Source organism: Erpetoichthys calabaricus, chromosome 17, assembly GCF_900747795.2.
Source record: "Erpetoichthys calabaricus chromosome 17, fErpCal1.3, whole genome shotgun sequence".
NCBI lineage: Eukaryota > Metazoa > Chordata > Cladistia > Polypteriformes > Polypteridae > Erpetoichthys > Erpetoichthys calabaricus.
In genome coordinates, this window is record NC_041410.2 from 10,577,999 (window position 1) to 10,592,646 (window position 14,648).

Sequence of the window (14,648 nt, forward strand, 5' to 3'; positions counted from 1 at the left end):
TAGCAATGCACAGAATTCACTCGAGCTCCATATGTGCAAAGCATACAATTATTCAACTCAAAATTATCTAACGAACACATCTGTCTAGTTTAAAATTGTCTAAAATGTTTCCAGGGCAAGATCCAACCTGCAAATGCTGCAGTCTAGTTCCAGCCTCACTGGGTCACAGGTTTTGGGCCTGCACCAAATTAACATCATTTTGGACCAAACTCTTTAAATGCCTCTCAGACAGCCTCGGTGTCACAAACCCTCCTAAATTCATTAACAGCCGTGTTTGGTGGGCTCACAGAGGGGCTTAAAGTGGAGAAGGACAAACCAACTGTGATTGCCTTTACTACACTATTGGCACGTAGACTTATCTTGCTCAACTGGAAGAATCCTCACTCTCCAATCCAAGTCAGTGGGTAACTGATGTTGTATATTATTTGAAACTGGAAAAAATAAAATTCGTACTTCGAGGATCTGTACAAAACTTTTTTAAAACTTGGCAGGATCTGATCAGTAACATTTTAGAATAAGCATTTAAATTGGGGAAGCAGGTTCTCTCCTCTATTTTACTCCATTTATCTTTATTCATTTATTAATTTATCTATTTACTTATTTTTGCTAGCATAACGTTTTACACTGCTGGCCTAGCTCTCTTTCTCAGGGGTGGGGGTGTTGATTTGTCTTTCTAACCTTTTTTTTTTTTTTTTTTTTTTTTTTTTTTTTTTTTTTTTGTAAAACTTGAGTTATTTGTATGGAATGTAATTTGATTTTAATAAAATCAATACGATTATTAAAAAAAATTAAAAAAAAAAAAAAAAAAAAAAAGGTTTACATTTACTGATTTGGCTAACGCCTTTATCCAAGGCAACTTACAACATTTATGATACAATTGGTTACGTTTGTTTTCGTTTTCCAGTTGGAGTACAGGCAGGTCAGGTGACCTGGTCAGGGTCACACAATGCCAGTAGCGGGATTTGAACCCACAACCTCAGGGTTTGAACTCCAAAGCCTTAACCACTATGCCACACTACCCTTATCTGTATGTCCTACCTTGTCAGTTAATGTGTATCCTTCAAGGTTGGTTTGGGTGGTGTGCTATATGTCAGCAGCACGTTGCCCAGAATTCCATCTACTGTGCAGTTCAAAAGTTACTACAAGTACATCACTACTTTACTTCAAAAATCTTTTGATGTTTCCCACCTATTGTTGATCAAGTTTTCAAAAAATGTCATGTTAGAATTGTAAAGAATACATTCCTTTTGTATTATTAGAGACTTGCTGCATCTCTCTGTGATTGATAAGCTAGTTTTTCAATAATCCTGATCCATCCGTCCCATCCATTATCCAACTCGCTATATCCGAACTACAGGGTCACGGGGGTCTGCTGGAGCCAACCCCAGCAAGGCAAGGAAACAAACCCCGGGCAGGGTGTCAGTCCACCGCAGGGCGCGCACACACACACACACACACACACCAAGTACACACTAGGGACAATTTAGGATTGCCAATGCACCTAACCTGCATGTCTTTGGATTGTGGGAGGAAATCCACGCAGACACGGGGAGAACATGCAAACTCCATGCAGGGTGGACCCGGGAAGCGAACCCGGGTCTCCTAACTGCGAGGCAGCAGCACTACCCACTGCGCCACCGTGCCACCATAATTCTGATCCTTCTCATCTAAATGTATTAGGCATTTTGTTGTTTTCCTTGTGACAGACTTATTATTTCCCAGTAATAAAGTGCAAGTCAAGGTAACAAATGTGTCTTCTGCACCCGTACTCCCCAACAAATAATAAAGAACAGAGAGAGCAGTAGTGTGGGGAAATCTAATAGGAATAAATCGAATGCTGAGAGCTGTAGTATGGAGGGTATTTGTCTCACTGATTTACGTTGTGTAAGTTAAACGATAGATGATCCCTATTCTTCACATTAGCCTTCAGAGATTTTTTTAATCAATTTTTGTAAATTACATTCCACTATAATGAGCACTGATTTAATTGGTATTATCACTCATATGCTTACGTTTCATATCAATCTGAGCACTCGTCACTTACTCGATTGAAAGACCTTCTGTTCTAAATATGATCCTAGCTCAAAAGAGCTTAACCATATCTATAATGTCTCCCAAATGTCCATTAATGCTTAATACACAGTCCTGCTTGTTATTTTTAGTGCAGTGTAGTTGTTCTTTTGGTGCCTAATTTGTATCCATTTGAAGGGAAAGGCAATCATATTGATGTCTTCATTTGGTCTGTTCTCTCAGGTATACACCTTGGACAATCCAGAATCATTCCACTGTTTCTATAGCCCGCTGCGATCAACAGAGAAGAATAAGATGATGGAAGAAATGGCAGAACAGATTGCGACTCTTTGTGCCACTTTAAAGGAGTACCCTGCTGTGCGCTATCGAAAGTAAGTAAGCTCTGTTTCTTCCAAGTGTGAAGATGTAGTTCTGACAGTTATGTAACCTGCAGACAGAGGGAAAGTTGTCCTTGGTTACCAGGTAACCAAAGTGAATGGGTACTTGAGGTTTTGTGAAAGTCGGAGAGCTCCCAGAGTACTTTCAAGTCCTCATCATGTCAGACTGGGACAAACAATAATCTGTTGATTAGTGAAAATGCCAGTCGCTGATCTTGGTGATTTAAATCAAACGGTATGACCTAGCGTGAAGTAGAATCCTTCATCAAAAATAACTGAATGTGTGTTGATAGACTATAGAAGCATACGTGCTGAATGCTTGGTGCACATTCAAACTAGAATTAATGTTTGCTATGGATGTTTCTATTCCGTGTTCTCTGCAAATTTTTCTACTTCTGGATTTTTCTTTGTCCTCGCTCTCACCTCTTTATAAGAGCTGATTTCATTAAGTTCTATAGCTGCCACAGTCTCTGGGCAACTCCCTGGAAAAATCAGGAGCAGTGTTTAATACACACCTGGAGGAATTTATCTCTCTACTGTATTATAAAAGAAAATCTTGAGACGAGACTATTGCCAAGAGATTTTTTCAAGTCCCATCCTCACTCTCAACCATTTCAGGTTAACGGCTTATGGTCCTCTCACCTCTCACCTTTTGTCAGACACAGTTCCTGTGCTCTCAGCTCTTATAAATTTTTATAATCAAATTGGCAAATTGGTTAAATGCGTATCAATAGACTATTCTGAAATAGTTGGTGGTGATGTTGCGGAAGATGAAAACATCAACTTATAATATCCCGTAGAATATCTGCAACCGTTAACACCGTCTGGTTTTGCACCAGCTGAATTACTGTTGAAAGAAGGATGTATCGTAATGTTATTGCGCAATTTATGTCTGAGTGATGGGCTATGCAATGGGACAAGATTAGTTGTATTCAGAATTGGTCGAACAATTCTGACATGTAAAATTTTAACAGGCGACAAGAAAGGTAATGTAGTACATCTTCTGCTGATAACATTAGACACCAGTTTCTCGTTAGAACAGTTTTTGCTATGACAATTAACAAATCATGGGGACGATTTATTTATTAGAGAGAAAGAAATGATATTCACTCCCGGGCAGTTATATGTTGTGCTGTCACGATGTAACTCCAATAATCGTCTCCGGAATCAAAATTCATTGCGATTTTGACAAAAACTTAATTCCAAATATTGTTTTTACTGAAGTTTTACAGTAAAATGTCAATGTCAACTTTATTTATATAGCACATTTAAAACAACATCGGAATGCTGTGGCCAAAGTGCTTTACAATAATAGAATTAAAGAAAAGTGTAAGTTTAAAAAGTATTGCGTGTTAATTTCAAAGCCAAACGGAATGAAAATGTATAACGCAACGAATACCTCTAACGCAACATGAAACATAATTTTCTTTCAATTTATTGTTTTACTATTTTTTACTATGGTTAATTACTTGTTGTAATGTAAAATGGTCTATTATGCATATGTAACAATTACCATGAAAATAACCATCTGTTTAAATTGTATATCCGCTCCCCCATATGCGAGCAGCAGAGCCTGCGAAGTGGCTAGCGTGTAGCGCCCGCCTGGGGGTTGGCGAGAGAAGCAAGCAGGGCGCAGAGCCCCCTAGTTTTATGATAAAATAAAGCCCTTGGAGTTTTCAGCTCCTCACAGTCATATTTCCTTTCCGTCAAGTCAAATAGCTTTATTGTCAAACCATCGATACACCATATTGCAGCATCCAATGGCACGAAATAAACGCAGAAACATAGGACAAGTGCAAGACAAGTAAAGAACTACACAATAAATAATAGGTAAATTAAAAGATAGTTGAAAACTAATATGGATAATAGTAAATAATAAATAATTACACTAGATCACTCTTGAAAAAGGAGTTGAACTCATAAACAACCGTGGCTTTTTTTGGGATGTGCAGAGCAGCGCAGCATCACCGGAGTTTGTTTCATGTGTCAGTGGTTCTTTTTCGGACACCTCCAGATAGGTCAGTTTGGGGTGCAAGGACTCAGTTAAGCAGTTATAAGTCCATTCATGGCAAAATAACACCCGTAGAGCTCCATGCAAATCATTTTCCACCTCCATGTAGTGTTTTCTGTATAAGAATACCAAAACATTTTTTTATGCCCATCTATTTCTTTAACAAATAATGTTAAATATTTTTATACTTAAGTCAAGGTAACATTTCTGTGATATAGAGGTTGGGTGAACTAATAATGTTTAATAAAAAGATTTTTGATAGGTGACCTGGCTGTTCCTTAATTTGTATCTTTATAAACCTCATCTGGTTTGGTATAATTTCATTGTTTTGTGATTTATGTATAAAATTATGTCAGGTGTTTTAGTACTTTATCTCTTGCCATTGAGTATTGTGTGAAGTTAACATATTATGTTTCTTTTTCTTCCCAGGGGATATGACGACAATTTTACCTTGGCTGGATTAGTGTTGGACAGACTGAATGCTTATAAGGCTGATAATCCCAGCATGGGTGAGGTGGGGCATCCATTTTTTAATGTGGTCATAAAGAGTAACACTGCCCTGTTTTGGGTCTCTTTTTTCCACAAAATCGTTACTGGTAAAAGTTATGAAATCCTGTGTTAAATCTTCATGAAATTTAGTATTCTCAGAAGGGACATTGATTTGTGAGAGTTATGCGCTTCAAGATGCATTTGTTTTGAGGCCTTTATTAACTTAGTGAGCTTTTCAGTCAGTTCTGTCTATTGTAGCTCTTAACCACACTGTCACCTGAATTCACATATCCAATTGAGGTAATCAGTTCCTCACATTTTAGTGGTTATCTCCTGTCAAATTTATTACCTTGTTTATGCTAGTGTAATAAACAAGTGGTGGAATTGTTGAGTCAAACAGATTGGACCTTAGGTTCACTCTTAGGGTGTGTTTCTTTATGTACAGTAATATGTGTTCTCTATGGATTTTTCACTTTTTTGTGTAGTCAAATGACATGATGACAAGCCAACTAATGAATCTGATTTGTACCTGCAGAAATCTGTTTGTCTCATAAACATGTTTTGCTAGTGAGGATTCATTTAATGGACACACAAATGAAGGCAAATAAGTTCAAATTTATGTTGCATTATAAAAGTAAAAGCTGGTTGGCCGTGTGAAGATGAATCACCAATGGCAGAACATTGACTGGATTTTACATCTGCTAAATAGAGTAAAGCTAGAAGTGAAAGAGCACATGGGGCAAGAAAATAAGGGTTGTAACTGGTCACAAGTGGTATCACGTGGTACAAGAGTGTGATATAATGTGATATTATTCACTTCCTATGTTTTTTATAATTAATGAGACAGCCTTTTATATAAAAGAAAGTGTGTGTGTGTGTGTGTGTGTGTAAGAAATGTTATCCTTCCATTTGTTAGGAACATTTCTTTTTTTATTTTCAGGTGCCCTTCCTAGTTGGTGTGCCTTTTTCCCCAGAAAGCATGTGCTGAAAAATCCCCTGCAAAGAGTATTTCTAACTTAATTATTTGGCAGATTGCGATGTCAGCGTGACCTTGTAACTCGTCAGAATCAAGTCAAAAATTGTCTGAATTTGTCCACAGGCAGATAGCACATGGGAAGATGGTAACATAAAATCTTCTAATAGGTGGCTTGTTATTACCCATATCTCACACTCATGGCCTGAGCACGAAACACAAATCATCAAAGCGAGTTGCCAAGTTGTTTCTCTAACCTAAAGTTAACATGACATTAATTTCCACAAGGCCCCAGTACTTCTTAAATCTCTGACCAGAACTTCTCTTTAGAAGTTCTGATACCCATCACTTCTTGATCACTTCATGTATGCTTTTAGTACACGGGTGTCGAACTCCAGGCCTGTAGGGCCGCAGTGGCTGCAGGTTTTCTTTCTAACCCTTTTCCTAATCAGTGTCCAGTTTTCACTGCTAATTAACTTCTTTTCCCTCTATTTTAATAGCCCTGTTTTTAAAGAGTAAGTCTTCTGAATTGAATCTTTTCTTCATTAAATGACAGCTAAACAGAAATGAGATGTGAAACAAGCCAATAAATGACCAGCTAAATTGGGGCTTCAAACTCCAACTAATTTCACTCCAACCAGTTCCTTCATGAGAAGCTGGTTGTTGCTGTTAATTAAACCTGTTATTCAATTCTATGGCTTGTTGCTGCTCTCATTCTGTCACAGCAGACATTTCCAAAACTGTTGCTATTCTATTATTTTCTTGGTGACCTGAGAGATCAGCCTTACTGAGACCTTCACCTTTCTTTATTTTCACATTTTGTTTGATGGGTACAGGTGAGCTGGTCATGTGGAGGCTTGTTTTATGTCTCATTACTGTCCGGCTGCAAATTAAGGAAAAAAACAACTAAGGGGGCTGAGTCAAGCTAATTAAAACTAAGGCTAAAGAAGTTAATTAGCATCAGAAACAGGTTACTAATTAAGAAGATGGTTAGAATGAAAACCTGTAGCCACTGTGCCCCTCCAGGACCAGAGTTTGACACCCCTGTTTTAGTAGAATAATAAAGACTTCTATTTAAGTGTTCATTAATCCAAAGTCTGCGATAAATCCACTTTGCAGTTTCTCACACTTTATAATGGTGTTGCTGCCCTCTTGTGGCTCTCCACATTACTGAAAGTCTTTTGAGGGTTCCTTGAATTTAATGTGGAATTTTATGTTTAGGTGTAGTATTTGAGAATGAATTGTATTTTTCTCCCCCTTTGCTCCTACCCCACAAAGACACGTTTATAAAAATGGAATTCACATCTCTCTATTATATAAAAAAATCCTGGGACGAGATGAGACTTTTTCAGAGAGATAATTTCATGTCCCGCGAGACAAGACTTTTTGCCAAGAGATTTAACCTGGCCCTTGGCCGGAAATAAAAGACAGAGTAGAAGACAAAGTAGAACATTGTAAAGAGGTTCAAAAACGTTGGCGCCATACACATGCAGAGCAGGTTCGAGATAAAGAAAGTACTAAAATTCGAAAGTCTCAAAAAATTGATAGTAAAGATCGCATTAGCGCAAACAAATGGAAATTATTACTCTGTGAAATAGCAGAACAGCGAAAAGAGATCGAATATATGGACATAGGTAATATGACAGAAGTATGTAGATATTGTTCGGCTTTAAAGTTTAAATCGGAGACTTGTAGATCGTCTAATTCGTGTTGCCATCAGGAAAAAGTAGCGTTTCTTCCCAGTGAAGAGGCGTATCGGCGAGAATTAAAAGATGTGTTGTCTGGTGAAAGTGAAATCCACATACGCGAGCGGAAGAGACGAGAAGTGGCTGGCGCATAGTGCAGGCCGGGGGTTTGGCAAGCGAAACGAGCAGAGGGTGAAGCCCCTAGTTTAAGAAAAAAGACACAATCACACTTATTTTGTGTGTTTATTACAAACCTTAATATTTTATTGTTTGTTTGTGTTTTTTCCATGTCAGTACAAAGCTTCACTTACTACACAGTAGTCTGATTCATCAAGTGCTGTATCATTTAGTTGTTGAATATATTTTATTTAATATATAAAGCAAAATTGGGATCTGATTTTTTGAGCCACTTCAACCACAAGTAATTGGCAGCATCTACATGGATGATGTGACGGCAGCCATTTTGTACCAGTACACTCACCACACATACAGTCATATGAAAAAGTTTGGGAACCCCTCTCAGCCTGCATAATAATTGACTCTCCTTTCAACAAAAAAGATAAGTGGTATGTCTTTCATTTCCTAGGAACATCTGAGTACTGCAGTGTTTTCAGAACAAAGATTTTTAGTGACGCAGTATTTAGTTGTATGAAATTAAATCAAATGTGAAAAACTAGCTGTGCACAAATGTGGAACCCCTTGTCATTGTGCTGATTTGAATGGCTGTAACTGCCCAATGCTGATTACTTGCAACACCAAATTGGTTGGATGAGCTTGTTAAGCCTTGAACTTCATAGACAGGTGTGTCCAATCATGAGATATAAAGGTATTTAAGGTGGTCAATTACAAGTTGTGCTTCCTTCCCTTTGACTCTCCTCTGAAGAGTGACAGCATGGGATCCTCAAAGCAACTCTCCAAAGATCTGAAAACAAAGATTGTTCAGTCTCATGGTTTAGGGGAAGGCTACAAAAAGCCATCTCAGAGGTTTAAACTGTAAGGAATGTAATCAGGAAATGGAAGGCCACAGGCACAGTTGCTGTTAAACTCATGTCTGGCAGGCCAAGAAAAATACAGGAGTGGCATATGCGCAGGATTGTGAGAATGGTTACAGACGACCCACAGATCACCTCCAAAGACCTGCAAGAACATCTTGCTGCAGATGGTGTATCTGTACATCGTTCTACAATTCAGCGCAATTTGCACAAAGAACATCTGTATGGCAGGGTGATGAGAAAGAAGCCCTTTGTGCACTCACGCCACAAACAGAGTCGCTTGTTGTATACAAATGCTCATTTAAACAAGCCAGATTCATTTTGGAACAAAGTGCTTTGGACAGATGAAACAAAAATTGAGTTATTTGGTCAGAACAAAAAGCGCTTTGCACGGCGGAAGAAGAATGCGGCATTCCAAGAAAAGCACCTGCTACCTCCTGTCAAATTTGGTGGCGGTTCCATCATGCTGTGTGGCTAGTTCAGGGACTGGGGCCCTTGTTAAAGTCGACGGTCGGATGAATTCAACCCAATATCAAGAAACTTCAGGATAATGTTCAAGCATCAGTCACAAAGTTGAAGTTACGCAGGGGTTGGATATTCCAACAAGACAATGACCCAAAACACAGTTGGCAATCTACAAGGGAGAAGTATAATGTTCTGGAGGAATATTATCAAAAATCTATGGGATGATTTGAAGCAGGTTGTTCATGCTCAGCAGCCATCAAATTTAACTGAACTGGAGAGATTTTGTATGGAAGAATGGTCAACAATACCTCCATCCAGAATCCAGACACTCATCAAAGGAGGACAGCGTCTGGAGGCTGTTAGATTGTCAAAAGGAAGCTCACCTAAGTATTGATGTCATACCTCTGTTGGGGTGCCCCAATTTGTGCACCTAATTTTGTTATGATGCATATTGCATATTTTCTGTTAATCCAATAAACTTAATGTCAATGCTGAAATACTACTGTTTCCTTAAGGCATGTCGTATATTAAAAGGAAGAAAGCTCAGCCAATGATAAACAAAAATCCAAAGAATTAAGAGGGGTTCCCAAACTTTTTCATATGACTGTAATAATATAAATATTGTGTGTGTGTTTAATCCCATTTGTTTAACATTTTAGAGAATTTATACATGTTGAAGTTGTGCAATCCATTAGCACCAATAGTTTCTTTCCACCTGGTAGAGGCTGAATGACCTCTAAACTTAGTCTGTGCTTGTTAATTTTAAATTGCAGCCTGAGGTTTATTCTGTTGTATATCTTTACATAATTTCTTAGAGCTCTTTACTGAATGTTCTATAAATGTCTTTATTTCTAGCACTGTAAATATTCTTTTTTTTTTTTCTTCCTTAAGCTGTAAACTTGTGTTCTTCAGTCCTTTTCTCTATCCTTTCTTTACTCTCTTTTTAGCTTTTTCATATTCTTCTTTGGTTGGCCTGTTGAAAACCTCTCTTTGGCTCGTTACATTAAGGGGTTTTAAAATCTAGGAGGCGTCCGCTAATAAAGAACATTACCCCCTAGCCTGCACCTTTCACATGTGGAGTAACTAAGGATGATATTGTAAGTGGAATTTCTGTTGTGTAGCAAATCCTTATTTGTTTGAAGTACTTTTTAAGTGAAATGTGTCATTTTTAAATAAAAATAAAAAAAAAAAGTTACAAATTACTTTGACTTTATCTTGTACTGCCTGTTAAAAGTATGTAAGTGTCACTGGTGGGTGACAAATCAAACAGTTTTCCCTCCAGCTGAATGTTTTCTTTGCGCAGTTTCCGCTTCATGCTGCACCTCTTTCGTATTTTACTTATAATTTTAAAACATGTTTAATTTAGAGTTTAAGTATGTAAAATGCTTCATGGTAACACCTGTAGGATTTATACCTTTTTGTTTTTGTGTGTGTGTGTGTTTTTTGTACAGCATTGAAGGTTCCTCTTGAATGTTAGATTCTGAATTCTTCCCTACTTTATAATGCAGCATATGTCTGCCATTTTGAAACTCATTTGAAAGTTGAATATCATAATTGCTGTACTTTATGAAACTTCTGGTTTTATTTATATGTGTAACTCAAGTTATGCATTTAATGTGTCCTGCTGCATTTTCATTTCTACTGAATAGGCATTTAGCCAGACTGATACCTCAGTGGAGCAACAAATGATAATTTTGTCGGCTGAATGAAATGTACCGTGATGTGTCTTTATTTACACCATTTTAATATACGGACTGTGAAATCATGTGAAGGTAACAAATATGCATCATGTGACCATCAGTGTGGCGCTAACCTGAAACACCTCTTGACATGAAAAGGCGCTGTGTGTGTGTAATAATTCAGGCTGCTTGTTGTGGGGTGAAGCCCAAGGCCGTCTCCTGGTGTCACAATGAGCGAGACAGTAAACCTTCCATTGGAACATTTTTAGTTTTAAGATATAGGGAAAGATGTATTGTTTTCTTATATACACACCAGTAACGGCGCAAATACACTTGACTTGAGCATTCCTAGTTTTTATCCTCTTTCTCTGTACGTTTATCATTCGTTTGCTCAGAGGTTGATGCGCTTGCTGCTTCCTGAGCAGCTCTTCTTTTCTCCACCCTAGTGGCCCGCTTCTTCTCTTATTCCATCGGCATCTTTTCACGTTAAAACTGATTAAGTCAGTGTTTGTGTTGCAATTACTTAGTACATTTTCCACTTAAGCTGGCACTTAAGTCTTCAGTCTGCCTCAAGAATGATTTAAGATATGTGAAGAGGTAGGGGAAGTGACGGCGAAGGTGATAGGGATGAGAACAGCGCCCGTATACGTGCGCCACACTGCCGCCCTGCTGGCTGCCTCTGAGAGTTGATTCTACAATAAAATAAAAATAAAAGTTCCCTGCCTTGTGCCCTGTGTTGGCTGGGATTGGCTCCAGCAGAACCCCGTGACCCTGTGTTCGGATTCAGCGGGTTGGAAAATGGATGGATGGAATAACCTTGGAAGTCAATCATCACCCCAAAAACGGATAGTAGACGTCACATAGTATATGTGTACCAAATTTCAGGCCACTCGGTCAAACGGTTTGCGAGCTACAGGTGATTTAAAATCCTGGACAGACAAACGGACAGCCACTGTAGCGTATCACATATAGAGATACACACACACACACACACACACATATAATTTCAGACTGAATGGTTTTCTGCCAATTTCTTCAGCATTAAACAATGTTAATAATTTCTTGCAAAGTGATTGGTCAAGAAGTAGTTGCTGATTGATAATTTATTGTAATATATTCATGATACATTTTTGTACAAGTGATTTTTTTAAGCTATAAATACACAACTTGTATTTTTTTTTAATTAAAACTATGCTCTTTATGGATTTTCAGCTACATTATATATATATATTAGACAGGTTCTTTTGTCTGGTAGATATGCTAAGAAGACCTCTCTGTATTTACTGTAGTTTGTTGTTGGCTAATGTCGATAGACACCTAATTATTGAATGTACAGTACACACGGTAGCTTTCATCGCCATACAATATCCGCCAGTTGCATAGTTCCAGTTAAGTCCACGTCACATTAGACAACTTCTCCAGCGATTTTTCAGTCACTTCATTTCATTTACATAATCTTCGCCATGCTCACGATCGCCTAATGTCACATGCAAGTTTGCATGCAAGTCCAGGGTCAATATGCATACAATAATAACCAGATGCAGGAAACAACTTAATTACTAAGACATTTTAAAGGGAGTTTGAGAGCTAAAATCGGGGGAAAAATCGGTTCACATTTCTGAAAATTCTATTTAGAATTTCTGAATTGGCTCACCAAAGATTGAATCTTGTAAGTAATATTATGTTTAAAACAGCAGTGCATTGTGGGATTAGTTGAGTTCCCTGGACTTGCATCAAGCTTAAAAGTGGTACCCCTTCCTGCAGTGTCTTCCATATTTTTACAAACCTGCGTTATCTGCCCTAAGCTTGACGGTGACAGAATCTCACTTTTAAAAGTTGGTGTTTTATTTAAGCTTTGATAAAGAAACCCATTTGTGTGTCTGCACCTTTGAATTCTGTGCTGGTTTGGTTAACATCATTGTGTTGTTCTGTTTCCAGTTCTCGAAATGGTTGCTTTTTCTTATGTCACTACGGTACAAGCTTAAAATGTAACACATGATTTGTTTTCCATCTTCAGACATTTAAATTTCAGACCTTTGAACAGCCTATCTGTAATGCATATATTTTCTAATTGGATTAGATTCAGAAATTTTAATGTGATTCAAATAAAATAAAAATAAAATCTTAAAAGTCTTCCTTTTTTTTTTTTTTTTATCAGGGTCCAGACAAAGCTCACTCTCAGCTGCTGATCATCGATAGAGGCTGTGATCCAGTGACTCCTGTCCTTCATGAACTCACCCTCCAGGCAATGGCCTATGATCTTTTAGATATTGATCAAGATATTTATCAGTGAGTATCAGTCAGAATTTCACTGGGGAGTGAACAGGGTGAATTGCAGATTCTGGAAGACTCCTTGTTTCTTGTGCTTTTAGGACAAATATTTTCAGATGTTTGTCAGCTCAGGTTATTTAGTTACACTTGCAAAAATGAACAAACACATGCAAGCAGTTGTGAAAGTAATTCTAATAATTGCTGTGTGGATACTCTGTGAGAGAACATGCAAACTCTACGCAGGGAGTGCGCCACCGTCCTGCCCTATCTCATTATTGTTTGGCTGCTAATTAAGGAAAAAGAAAAACAATGAAGGGGTCTGAGTCTTCAAGAGCAAGTCAATTACAATTAATTCAAAAGAAGTTGATTAGCAGCAAAAACAGGTCACTCATTAGGAAAAGTGTTAGAATGAAAACCTTCAGCCACTGGGGCCCTCCAGGACCGGAGTTTGAGAACCCTGATTTAGATGTTTAAGGAAAAACTTTTACTCCTCAGAATGCCCTACTATTGCAGTTCTTTGGGCCTCAGTTGCTTTCGCACTCTCCACCATTTTATCTGTCACTATTCCTTGTTCTGCTATTGCTCTACTCCTTTTAGATTTCTCTTCTCTTTCTCTCTCTGTTCATCACCAGTGCATTATTTTAATAGCTACAATAGCAGCCAAAGTTCTTATAGCTTCTCAGTGGAAGAACCCTGACCTTGTTACTTCCTCTGTCTGGAGGTCCTCTTTTTACAGCCTTGTGCTATTAGAACTGTGAGCCACACGGATCAATGGTGTATCAGCTCAAACCCATCAGCAAATGGAAAGACACTATCTCCATGATTAAGTCATGGATGGCAGTGAGGTCCTAATTCAACTTCATTTATAAATTTATAAATGGAGAATCCACTGCATCCACTGAACAGGATCATCTCCAGACAGAGGAGCAGCTTCAGCCACAGACTGCTGTCACCATCCTGCTCCACTGACAGACTGAGGAGATCGATCCTCCCCCACACTCTTCAGTTCCACTCGGGGTTGTAGGGGTGTAAACGTTGACATTATACAAAGTTATTGTCTGTTATACCTGCATTTTTATCACTGTTTAATATTGTTTTTTTATCAATATGCTGCTGCTGGAGTATGTGAATTTTCCCTTGGGATTAATAAAGTTATCTGTCTGTCTGTCTGAGCGAGCAATGAAATACTGCTGTTTTCCCAAAAAGTACAAGTTGTGTTACATTTTCCTGACTTCTTCTATTTTTGTCTTTTTGCCCATGAAGGTATGAAACGACTGGCATTGCAGAGTCCAGAGAGAAGAAAGTCTTGTTAGACGAGAATGATGAGCTGTGGGTCCAGCTGAAGCACATGCATATTGCTGACGTGTCAAAGTGCGTTCATTTCATGTAGTTCTCCTGTGTCTGTGAGGTCGAGCGGATTGTCTTTCCAGCAGTAATGTTGATAGGCCAGCATCTTCAAGCAGATATCTGTCGTACAGTGTGGATGTTTTCATAGTTTACTAAGTATAGAATAGGCCTATTCATTAGGTGATGAGGGATTTTTTATGGTACTCCAGCATAGCTGAATATTTTGGTTAAAGAATAAGAGGGTAATTGTTTTCATCAAAACTTTTTGGTCAGAAAGCTGTGCAGATAGAGTAGTAGAAGAAAATGTCTTCCTCCAACTGCCTGAACC

General features: G+C 38.2%; 1 protein-coding gene across 1 annotated transcript in view; it reads left to right on the forward strand.

The window, feature by feature from the left end:
- Nucleotides 1–14,648, forward strand: part of stxbp2 (syntaxin binding protein 2) — an 80,249-nt gene that overhangs the window by 51,698 nt on the left and 13,903 nt on the right. Inside the window, exons 7-10 of the mRNA XM_028823910.2 lie at nt 2,254–2,402; nt 4,849–4,933; nt 12,861–12,991; nt 14,237–14,344. Of these exons, the coding sequence (XP_028679743.1) occupies nt 2,254–2,402; nt 4,849–4,933; nt 12,861–12,991; nt 14,237–14,344 (473 nt within the window). The remainder of the gene's footprint in view (nt 1–2,253; nt 2,403–4,848; nt 4,934–12,860; nt 12,992–14,236; nt 14,345–14,648) is intronic.